General features: G+C 41.4%; 1 protein-coding gene and 1 long non-coding RNA gene across 2 annotated transcripts in view; both read left to right on the top strand.

Moving 5' to 3' along the window:
* Positions 1-271: 271 nt before the first annotated feature.
* Positions 272-1033, top strand: LOC147201144 (uncharacterized). Its single transcript, XR_015101702.1, has 2 exons — positions 272-363; positions 451-1033. It is a non-coding gene; the product is annotated as an uncharacterized LOC147201144 (long non-coding RNA).
* A 1200-nt stretch (positions 1034-2233) lies between these two features.
* megf6b (multiple EGF-like-domains 6b) overlaps positions 2234-12649 on the top strand; it is a 52529-nt gene continuing 42113 nt past the window's right edge. Inside the window, exons 1-3 of the mRNA XM_086118913.1 lie at positions 2234-2348; positions 4425-4559; positions 5206-5315. Coding sequence (XP_085975039.1) covers positions 2254-2348; positions 4425-4559; positions 5206-5315 — 340 coding nt within the window. The 5' untranslated portion in view covers positions 2234-2253. The remainder of the gene's footprint in view (positions 2349-4424; positions 4560-5205; positions 5316-12649) is intronic.

The following is a 12649-nucleotide window of genomic DNA, read 5'->3' as shown; positions in this document are numbered from 1 at the left end:
ACTGTTAGAGGGTCACGAGCGCACATGTGAGTAATGAAACCTTTGTTTACGAGAACAGCGGTGGCCGCCGACCTCTTGACCACGCATTCAGCTGTTTAACCCCAACACACAAGCCATTAGAGGACTTCACGGGATCCTCGGAATCCAACGCAACTGATAACATCACTTCAAGTCTGATGTGTGTGAACATGTTCTTGTTTTTTGTTGTTTCAAAATAGCCTCTGAAAATACACTTAAAAGTCACTTATATTTTTCAGATGAGTTTGACATACTGCTAAAAGCATATTGCCACCTTTGACGCTGCTTGCCCAGGACTGTGCGGCACTGCATTTGTTTACAGAATAGCTAGTGACTGGAGTGCAAGTGAGTAACATATCCTTATGTTTATGCAATACTATTGTACATTCCATGTGGGTAACTTGTTGTGATTATGTTCTTGTGTGTCTCCAGCAGGTGGCAGAGGAGGGCCTTCCCTCCAGCGTGCACACCTGCTGCCAATGTTTCATCAGTTAGCCATGTATGTAAGGACTGCCTAATTTTCAAGGCTCTGTTGGATTATCGACCTTGTTTGCTGCTCATGCTCAAGTGTTGTTTTCGAGATCGTTTGGTCTTGTCATTTTTTTATTTTTTTTTGCTCTCTAGTCCCTTTATCTTTGATGTTGCTCTTGTTTTGTTCTCGTGACACTGGACTCTTGTCGTTTCATTTATGTTCTCGGCTTTATGTTACCTTGCTTTTTGGAAGTGCTTTTTTTTTTTTTGCCCCATGTTTTTCCTGGCTCCTTGTGACCAGTGATTTCTGTTTACACTCCGTCGGTGCGCTTTTTCTAGTAAATGAATAATTTTGTTGCAGATTTTGTTGGTGTCTACGTTTGTGGGATCCAATCACCAGTCAGTTCGTCCATGCAGTGTCAGATGTTATGCTTCTGTACTGTTCTGAAAAACTCAGAATACAAATGTGTTATTTTTTAACTTGGCTGTCCACAGCCCATTAAAAATTGATCTGCAATAAAGATTTGGCTCCCAAACCCATCAATTTAGAATCATTGATTTATATTTGCTCTATATCAGTGATTCTTAACCTGGGTTCGATCAAACCCCAGGGGTTCAGTGAATCGGTCTAAGGCAGGGGTGTCAAACTCAAATCCTGGAGGGCCGCTGTCCTGCATGTTTTCCAAGTCTCCCCGTTGCAACACAGCTGATTCAAATGATCAGATCATCAGCAAGCGCTGCGGGAGCCTGACATTGAACCTGTTCATTTGAATCAGGTGTGTTTGCAACGGGGAGACTTGGAAAACATGCAGGACAGCGGCCCTCCAGGACCTGAGTTTGACACCCCTGGTCTAAAGGGTTCGACGGAGCCTCTGCCATGGAGGTTAAGACACACCGACTCAACATGTCAATTAGTTATGACACGCCCGCTTGGCCATCACTGGCTGCAGATGATCACATGACATTGTTGTTGTTTTTTTTGTTTCAATGCTGCGAGAAATTTAGTTCGCTCAGGAGTCACCGTGTGGCTGTTGTGATAGTACGTCATACAAGTTAAAAAAAAAGACTATACTTGGGCCATGTAATTTTTTTTCTGTTTTTAATAAATGTTTTTTTAATGTCTTGAATTTGTAAAAAATATATACAGTATATACTGTATAAATCCCATTTTCACTAAAGAAGGGTTCGGTGAAAGTGCAGATGAGCTCGTTGGGGTCCGTACCTCTCATAAGGCTGAGAACCACTGCTCTATATTTTCCCATGTTTTTACTTTTAAGTAAGGGTAAACTAAATCTTCAAAAACGGTTTAATAGGTTAAAAAAACACATGAATTGTTTGCAGAATATTGTGTGCGCAAGCTTGGGAAAGCCCGCGTGCCGAGGGCTTCGAACAACGCGCGCGCGCACACAGTACGTGAATGGAGGGAGCCTCCTCCAGGTCTCTTTTGTGCCCCCCCCCCCTTAGTGAAACATCTGCAGGGAGCAAGTGTGGCTGAGCTTCTGTTTTTCTGGGTAATTTCTGGCAGCGTGTCACGCGCGCACACACAAGGAGAGCGAGAGAGCTGATCCATGCCCGTATTGTATTGGCTGTGTCATCTTTGGAATGAGTGGCTCATTTCCACGCAGATCATCACTTCTCACGTGCCTTTTAACGATTGATATTTTGAATCGATATTTTTTTGTAGCGTTAATTGGTGATTTTTTACACTCACGAGCGCGCATGCGTGCGAATCACTTATTTAAAACCCAAAACAGCCGGAGGATTATGGAGAGTGTGTTTTTATTATTTTTGCTTTCGATGTTTGTTCAAGGATCTCCCGTCTACCGGTATGCTAACTCCAACAGCCTACAGCCGTACATGTGAGTAACCGGTGCACTTCTACTTGATGCACTTCTGATGGTTTTGCACGCTATGCAACAGGTTCGTGTCAGAGTGGCGAGTTCTTGCGAACGCACTCTTAAGTGACACGATTGCACTTTGCCTCTTCATTTAGATGAGATTTTTTGATGGGAAGAGTCAACAGATCCGCCGAATGTCCAAATTAAGAGTGAGAATTTGGTGATGATGATGATAACGACGATGGGTCGGTTATTGCTTGCTGTCTCCCAAGCTGTGTTTTGTAGGGTGCAGATGAAAGTGATGTTGATGTGTTAAGTTAATTTGTAGTCGGCATTTCGGCATGTTTTCATTCAAATCAAACTTTATTGTGGAAGTCAACTTCCAAACAATTGTCCACGTAGGAAACAATGGAGATAAATTAAGAGATACCATTTTGTGCTACTATTAAAACAGAAATTATGATTTGACAGTAATCTTGCTAAATAATAAAAAAAAAGTCCTCCGAATTAGAGGTCGCCACCGTGCCTGAAGAAAAAACAACCAATGGGAGACAGAAGGCGTGAGTTAAGAGTCGCGGGCCATTCTTGGCACACTTATCACGGGCACTCCCTGGGGCCTGGCATCAAAACAAACAAACAAATAAATAAAAACAATTACAAATTGTGACCAGCTAGTGTTATAGTAATACGGCATTACGAATTAGGAGCTTTTCAAACGTAACAAGTCTGTGCAAGACCGTGGGAGTTCAATGAGGTTATTTTTTCTTCTTCAATATTGATATAAACTACTCTTCAGTATTGATATAAAAGGCTTAATAAAACAAATACAACAGTAAAATGCAACATTTTGCAAAACCGAACATTTTTTTCAGAAGTATGCTATTGGTTCTTATGATTGCATTAACTTCAAACAATAACATTACATGAGAATGAATTAAAACAAACTATTGAAGATGCACGTTTCAACTTTTTTTTTCCTCTGAAGACTCTAGATTGTCCAGATACTGTACTGCATGTGTGAATGTTTGTCTATGTGTGCCCTGTGATTGACCATTTCCTGTTCTATGGCTATCATCGCACTCGCCAATCAATGAGATGCTTTTCTGTGGGGGGGCATTTGATGACAGCAATGGCTGAACTCCAAATTGTATCACTTTTGGTCTTCACACTCTTGGATGCACATTTTGGAGTCCTTACCCCCCCCCCCCCCCCCCCTCCAACTAAATCCTCCTTATTGGGCTTTGCTGCTATTTTTAAAAGACTTGACTCTCACTTTAGACCGCCACCTGTCCTACTTGCTGTGTGTGCAGGAAAAAAAAATACTGCTATTGAAAGTTGTAGGCGTCTCTGAAAGTCCAGTGTTACCATAGCCTGACTTCAGTGCAGTCATTGTGGCTTAAGTTCCGCACTCAGTGATGGTGTGAACATTTGTCTGTCTCTCAATGTGCCCTGTAATTAACCGGTGATCAGTCCTCCGTGTTGTCCACCTATTTGCATAAAGTCAGCCGGGATAGGCTGAAAAAAAGTACTAAAAACTACCATCATCACCAGCATGAAAATACAGAAGCGTTTCAGGTCTAAGGGATCATTTAATTAAAACATGTTTTCATGCCTGTGTCGGTACAAAATTGGATTATTGGAAAATAAGTATTTTATAAATCCCCTTACTATTAAAAAATGTTTTAATTGTGAGTAACAAAATAAGTAACAGTAATTCAATCAACTGTTTTCCTGAAGGTTATTTTAAATTTTGTATGTATTTCAATCAGAGATGTTGCAATGCGCTTAAAAATGCTCCCTTTGTCGACCTTTTGAAGTGTGCCCCCCAAATTACTTTTCTACTAATACCAAGACATGAAATTTTTTGGGTGTGTGTGTGAGAGAAACATCACGAAATTTGTAAAATATCAACTTTTTGGATGACTTAAAATTCTACCAGCTAAAAAGAAAATATCACAGCCACCACATAAACACGATGCCTTACTCCAGCTCATCTGTCTAACTTAGCTGCAGTGTTCGTCAAGTTGACTTTTAGATGTGTTCACCTTTAGTATATTTTGACGCCAAAACAATTTCTTTTTTCTGGCTTGCCTGCAGGCCCAATGTTTGTATGGAGCAGGAGATGATGTTGGTCGCCCAGAGGCAGCCGTGGGTGCAGGCTTTTACGCGCATGGTCAAAGTGTGGAAGCAAGGCTGCGCCGGGCAGTCGTGGTGTTTAGGATACGAAAGAAGGTGAGGAACTCGCGGCGCAAATATTGTTTTGTTTTTTTGACCAGATGAGGGCAAAGTCTGACCCGCGGGCCTGTGGTACACTTTAAATGGATGCCTTTTTGATTTTTTTTTTTTTTCCCACCAGTCATGTTTGGTTTGATCCTTCAAAAACACCATGATGCCATCATTCCTACTCCCTTCATCTTTGCTTTTCTCAAATCTCCTTTACTCTCCTGGGCTTGTCCGCTAATGACAGCTGTCTTATGCTTAAATGCAAGGTGTAACCCCCACTACCCCCCCCCCCCCCCCACTCAACCCAACCAACTATTAAACCCACAAAAGTCTCCGCAGCGACATTCCACCCAGAGTCCTTATGGCAACACAGTCCCTGACTCGCCTCACATCAGAGTTTCTCACTCCTTGCTTTGAAGACCGCCGAGGGCTACAATTACTTGCTCCAAACAAAGCACGTTGTCACCGGGCCTAATCGCCGTGGCCTTGCGACAATGAGAGGGGTCCCAAAAGTACAGGGGGGGATCTGCCATCATTCTCCAAAGACGCGTCTGGGAAATGCGTGCCGAAGAAAACGATTGGAGAAACAACTCGTTATTAACACAGACTGTCGTGGGTCTGATGAGTGCTTGTCTTGTGTTTTTCACGCTGACAGGACGGCGTACTATACCGCATACAGACAAGTGTACCGGCAGGATTATCACACAGTCTGCAAGTGCTGTTCCGGATGGTCTCAACTTAATGGAGAAGCCGGTTGCCTTTACCGTAAGTCGTGTTTTTCCCGCTATGTTAAACACATTTTGGAGGTGAAATGTATCCATCGAGCGATTATTTTTCATTTGTTTTTTATAGTATACTTTCTTCCTGTAATGCCTTCATGTGAGAATGGGAAAACCACAGTCGCATTGAGCTTTTCAGCTGTTTCACCCCAGTTGAAAAGTAAAATTCAGTTTCTGTGGTATCAAAGTAATGATTTTGACTGATGTTGTTTGCTGAAGATGCATTCCGATCAATTAGAATGTATTCATTACGTATGCAGTTATTATAAATGGAGTGTGGCAGAGTATGAAGGTGTCATAAAAATACTGCTTTCATGTGAAAATGGTAACAAAGTCCTTACAAAGGGTGTCCATTGCCCCCCCAGGCCACCTCATAGCTCTGCCCCGTGTATAAACACGGAATGGGTGGAACAATGTCTACTTGGCAGATTTCCTGATTTCGGAGATGTAAGAGACGCTACCGCTGTGTTTAATGAAGTTCTGGATTGCTACCTGTGAAGTTTAACACGTAGCACTCATTTCTCTCACCCTGTTGCGTTGAAGCCAATTGTCTCTTTCCAAAAGCTATTTTACACCTTCACACCTGTTTGACAGACAGACCCGACTGTTTGAATTACATTGGTTATGCGCAGATGCAGCCCAATTTACCCATGATGAGTTTTGTGTAGGTGCCGCCGGGTTATCTGGTGACCAATCCAGGGCGTATCTTGCCTCTTGCGCAATTCAGCTCGGATAGACTTCACTTCAGCCAAGAACAGAATATCTGGTTGAATATAATGGAACGTCGGGTCTTCTGTTCCAACTCTGATGCACCAATTTTTCAGGATCACTTTGTAGAAGTGGCTAATGAGGACTGTGGTTGCCCAAAGCCAAAGCCTTGTTTTGTCCGAAGGAATGGTCCTTGGCTCAGAATGAACTCTTCAGTCAGAAGGTCAAAATGGTCAAGAGGTGCTTTATCTTCCAGAGATGTTGTCAATCAGCAGCATGCCTGTTTGACTTGTGTTGTGTTTGACAATACAATAGCGTCATGACCCCCAGATGTCAACTGACCTGACTCGGTCGGGGTCATGTACAACCGTCTTGCCATGCCAGGACCTACTGAAAGACAGACAGTTTATGCCATAAAGTCATTGCCTCAGGCGACAAAAAAAACCCAGTACTAATCAGCTGGATCTGGAGACGGCACCTGCTGATACACACAAATAGTAAAAAAAAATGTGAACGGCCAGTTCAGCAAAAAGTCAAATCTGACGGATCAGCTTAGTTTTGTGCGTTCACCACCTAGAAACTTTCTTTGATGGGATTTGATAGCCACTGATCCACCTCGCATAGCCTGCATACCATGTACTAAAGCTTCCTAGTCAACAGTTGGGCCTTTTAACCTGACTTTCTGTGTTTTATGCATGACCTAATGTGGCTTTTTTGACAAGACAAACATTTTTTTAATTTATTATTTAGAAACATTTTGAGATGCCTTTCTATCTTGTCACACTCGGAAGAACTTTCCCGGAGACTCATATTCCAGTTTGGGTGTGATGCTGCCGATGGCAGTCCCGCCTCCACCAATTAAGGTTCGTTAGGATAGAACGGGTGCAAAAAGGCAGCACGGTGTAGGAGGACTGTTCGTAGAAGGTAAAATTAAGTTCACCTGTAATATTTTTTTTCTTTTTCAAATTCAGCCTGAAATCTCATACAAAAGCAAAATATCCCAAACATTTTTGAGTAGTTTGGCCAAAGCCTAGGCCTCATTCTTTCTGGATAGCAAATTTAGTCCCCATGAGGAAAGTTCTCTGCCGTTGTGATGTCGTGGTCTCTCCCTGTCGTTGCTTTTCAAAGGGCTCTTTGTGTCCACGGTACAACTTTTCCAAATGGCTTACAACATTGCATCCCTATCCCTTCCCTTCAGCAAGTCTGCTTCCCAATGTCTCCCTTATTCGAGTAGACACGAGGGGGTTATCTCTTCTTTTCACGGCACAATGGCTTCCCCTCCAAACTGGCTTTTATCTCCGTAACCAAATATGTTGCAGCGCTTGGAGATGGGACCAACTAATCGCCCTTTTCTCCGAGCCACTGAGCCAGGGTAAATGCTAGCTCCAGTGCACCTTCTGTTGAGAAATTTTCTTCCGTTTGTGCGTGTGTGTTACCTCTTAAAGTATCTGCGTGAGCTCATTAGGCAAATGACATGCTGTTATTGAGAGGCAGTTGAGGGTCTAATCATGTTTTTAGGTCCGGCACACAAAGGCCGGGAAGTAGCTGAAGGTCACAAAGTAACATCTGTCATTAGCTAAGCATTTTCTTTGACTTCAGTCTGGTTCCCTAAATGTAGGTTTCCTGTGAGGGTACCTCTTCAATCCTGGAGTCCTTTTCGCGAGTGGGAAATTCATTTTTCTGTTGTTGTTTTTTAAAATAAATTTTATGAGAAAAAAAATTTCCGAAAGATATTGTGAGTTTTGTGAAATAAGTCAATATTATCAGGGAAATCTTGTTACTAATGTATCCTTGTTAGGAGTCAAATGTTTTCTTCTCTCTTAAAAAAACATTTCATATTATTCCAATTTCGTACTTTTTTTTTGTATTTTATTGAATTCTATTTTATTTTATTTTTTGGAAATGCACTAAGGAGTGGCACCCAAATTTCATTGTATGCTATACAATGACAATAAAGGCGATTCTGATTCTGATACAATATTACCACCATTTTTCTTAAATAAAAAATTGAAATTGTAGTAATGCTTGTAAGATTCTTATTTTTACTTAAACATTTTTTTCTAATTCTACCTTTTCATCTTCAATACTTGGACAAAGAATTGTAATTTTTCAATGTCTAAATAGCTATATTCAATATTTTATTTGGTACATACAACACATGACTATCCTTTTAATAATAATCCCTGAATACCTCTCAAAAAGTCTATTTTACAAAAAACCTTGAAAAAATATTTTGAATGAATTTTTCCAAAGTAAAAAGAAGAAAGAGCTTCGGTCTTAAAGGAATTATATTACCAAACATTTTTTTTCCTAAAAACAATATGACATTACATGTCACATGATTTGACTTTTCCCCTTTATTTTTTTCCTTTTAGTGTGGGCTAATCAAGCAAACATATGTCGATGTATTATTTTATGTTCTTAGAGGCATGTCGCTTTATTCTTTTTAAACATGTGGGGGGTGGGGGGTTCACAGTGCATTCCCCCTTCCCTCCAGACATCTCATAGGTGACCCTTGTCCATTTCCGAGTCAACTCCAATTGTCTCGATGTCTGGATGTGCTTCTGACAAAGAGTGAAGAGCACTTGACTTTGAGAAGGCGACTTCCTCCACTTGAGAGTTTGAAAGCATCCATGAGTTGCGTCGGTCCGCAGCCACGGGGACAAGATGAACGGGGTCAGTCAGAAGTGGATGCAAGAGGTTAAGTTTATTGATGGCAACAATAGCTTTGTGGTGGTGATTATGGTTGGGTGGGGCCTGGGGGGCGGGAGGGTGGGGGGTTAGGGACAATGGCTCCTCCGGTTTGTCCTCCCGGTTAAATGCTCAACGTGAACTGGCCTCCTTTTGTGGCGGCAGAGGTAGGACATGCAAAACGGGTCGAGTGACAACAAAGGCAATGGTACGGTGTCTAGCCATGGGTGGTCTTTATGTGGGTGTCATAGTGTATGTCGGCGCTCGGGGCGACCGTGTGGCATACTTGTACGTCAATAGGCACGGACCCAGATGTATACAAATTTGCGAGACTGCAATTAGTGTAAAATAATGAATGAACCCCAGCTCAAACATTCATATGCTAAACCAGTGGTTCTTAACCTGGGTTCGATCGAACCCTCGGGGTTCGGTGAATCGGTCTCAGGGGTTCGACGGAGCCTCTGCCATGGAGGTTAACCCTTGGAATGTGATGAGATGTTTTGAACTGGTTGGGTTCGGTACCTCTAACAAGATTAAGAAGCACTGTGCTCAACATACTGTATCATGTATCTGATTAAATAAAGAAAAACTGCATTTTGAATTTAATATTGAGAACACACAGTATAAGATAAGATATCCTTTATCTATCCCACACTGGGGAAATTTACAGCCTCCAGCAGCAAGAATGTGGGTAGAAAGAAGAAAAAACAAACAAACACCGTTCAATTAAGTGCAATATAAATACAAAATTGATAAATCGCAGTGCTATTTACAATTTTTTTCACACATTATTATTGTTATTATTTTTATTCAGCAGCCTATATTCAGCAGTATGCAGTTACTCCTCAAATCCACTTGTGTGCACATGCTGATTTTGCTCCAAAATGTTAACATTTGGACAGGAAGTTGTTCAATTTGTTTTTTAAACAGCTATTTGGGGCAAATTAAAGGGCACATAGCTGGATGAATGATAAATTGGACGAAACAATCCACAATCGGAAGAAAGTATACTAGACAGATGGGTGACGCTATGTCGCCAAGCTTTTTGCTCTACGCAATGTAATGTCAGTGGAGCATCGAAAATCAATTTAATGATCATTGTGAGGATTTGCCATAAAAAGAAGGTATGAGGGCCCAGTCGTTGCTGCTTGCTGAAAATAGAAACATGTTTAGGAGATGCTGCTTCTTTTTAGAAGGTAGCTTTCACATGTAGCACCTCCACATAAAAAAAAAATATATATACTGTATATATATATATATATATATATATATATACTGTATATATAAATAAAAACAAACCTTCTTCCTCTTTGTCCCATGTGTAGCTCAGTGCAACACATTTTCACAGAAAAAATGTTGCATTGTATTTACTCAATTTTATTTGGTTAAGTGGCTGCACACAATAGAATCAGATACATGTTTAAAGCAGATGTATAGGCTACTTAAAAATGTATCTGGATCCAGATGATTTTATTAATGCACCATTTTTTTTCTGTGTAGCTTCCTGGTTAAGGAATTGCCAAACAATTCACTTTGTCAACCAGACAAGCACACAGTTCCTTCCAGGACAGCCGCCTGCACGCCAAAATTGTCAGGTGTATGTATCCTGTTGAAATCTTACATATTATGAGTCCCGGATGTGATTTCCCACCACCCATAACAAAGTAGCCACTGGAATGTTTCGCTCAAACGGCCTCTTTGCATGCACTGTTTTCAAGTTTACGCTACAATGGTGTGCTAGCTTGCGAAAACCATACCATTGACAGCATCAAACTCTTCAAAATATACTCGCTGTCTGCTGGAATGACCTTAAGTTACCATAAACGACTTTAAAATCGCTCCTATTGAACAAGTGTCAGCAGGGCGATCAAAGCATCTGTATCTGATTTAATGAGCCTTTCATAGTTTTTTTTGTGTGTATTTATAGACCACAAAATCAACCACAACTGTATCAAAGGGAATAGAATAAAAAGCCTTTGTCATGTTTTATGCTGCAAATGTGGCAAAAATGAGGTTTTGAAAATCCAAAGGACAACCAGTAATAAAATAACAATCATAATCATAACTGCACGGTGAGGATGGATGTTCTGACGGCTCGAGGGTTTCTTGCTCCCCATAACCGAAGCTTGGCTGGTGCCCCATTTGCTGATTGGGGAGTAAGGGAACGAGACAGACAGACAGACTGAGCTTCCACTGTCGCCAATTCACTGTTGTCATGGTGAAATTGTCTCGTCGAATGCGTCAACTGTTTTTCTCCTTTGTAGTAGTAACTCACTGGTAAACGTGTTCAAATGTAAACCTGAGCTGAATCACTGAACAGCAGAGCTGGCACAACAGCCAAAGGAGCAAGCTTTCTTAAAAAATCACTTTTCGAGATATTTCCACCTTTGAAAACACCAGCAGCGAAATACTGAGTACTATATTCCTATTACACAAGCCCAAGATATCACAAGTTATTTTTCCTCCTGAGATGCTTGAAATAAGCGTAAATGGCAACTTGTAACCCGCCTCACCTTTCAACCATCATCTGCGGCCCCTTTTAAAGGTTTCTCATTTTTCCCAGATGGGGTTTTTAGAGTTTTTTCCCTTGCCCTCCTGGGGGTTAAGAGCAGGTGATGCCGTTAATATTTGTTAACTGTGGGCATGTGGAGCCCTTTGAGACATTTTGTGGTGAAGGGCTACATAAATAAACGTGACATGACTTGATTTCATATGTTGAGTGCATATGTACCATTGATGCTAGTTTCACGAATCAACACAAAATCTGTCATGGCACGGTGAAAGAGAGTCCCACGTTGTAAATAAAATCTGTTGCAAATCGCAGGCTTTGATGCCGGTCGTCACGATAACAAAAACTGGACTCGCCATTGGCCCATTATGATGTAGGGTGAAATGAGGGCCAGCTCGTTTGCACGAGACTGGAGTGATTTTACGGTGTGTAAAGTGTACTTAAACTTTGGGTTATCTTGACGACAGTATATCACAGACATATGAACACATAAGGATAATGCATACAAGCACATTTAAAACCAAAAAGCCCACTTTCCAATTGTCGCTGTGTTTAGCCAAACTGACCATGTATCCAAAAGACTCTTGTTTAAAACTTGAAAGAAGCGTGTCCGATTTCACATGAAATAACCGCTTTACAAAAACTCTTTGAAGCAGTAAAAGATGATTTGTTACCTCAAAGTACTTTGTTGGTGTCTGGGCACCACTTAGGAACCCCTTTTCTGTCTGTGAATTGGCCTAAACTTCAGGCCCCTGCTGTTGGGACCGCTCTCTGAGGGTTAAACAGATCGACGGAGCCTAAACAAACAACGGGCCGCCACTGTGACGATGTGGTCATTCCCTCGGCGAGCTGGAAGAGCGACACCTGCTTTGGGCTTTTCAGTTTGCTCAGCACGAGGCGCTGCCCCCGTCTGCCTTTGCTCTCTGCAGACGCCGTTAAGCCTCTCACAGAAGGTGTCTTTGTAGTGAAAAGCGGACTTTCCCTGTGACGGATGAGAGTGACTTTTATGCCATCCTGAATACCACATTTGGGCTTTTAATTCAGAGGAGATTAATCAGGAGGGGGGAGCGCCACCAAAAAAGTAGTTGGAGTAGTTTTTCAAGATACGAGCTGTCACGTGGCCATTTTTTTTTTTTTTTTTCTTGACTTAAAAAGATACAAGCGCTATAAAGTGGCAGTAAACTTAACTCACAGCAAGCAGCAGTTTGACAGACAAGACTCGTAAACAAAACTTTTTTTAAAAAAATGAAGCTTCAAGCTGTTTATTACCACTAATAGTTGGTTTACTGTCAAACTAAACAAAGAGAATTGCATGTTGTATTTTTAAAGCAAACCACATAGCTGCCTTCGGTAAGCCTACTAGCTTAATGCTAACACACAAATGAAGACATCAAATACAAGCTAACCAATAG

The sequence above is a fragment of the Hippocampus guttulatus genome, chromosome 8 (assembly GCF_054856545.1).
Source record: "Hippocampus guttulatus isolate MCC_2025c chromosome 8, RoL_Hgut_1.0, whole genome shotgun sequence".
Classification (NCBI taxonomy): Eukaryota; Metazoa; Chordata; class Actinopteri; order Syngnathiformes; family Syngnathidae; genus Hippocampus; species Hippocampus guttulatus.
Note: the sequence above shows the minus strand (reverse complement) of the source record. Positions and strands in the feature narration are given on the sequence as shown.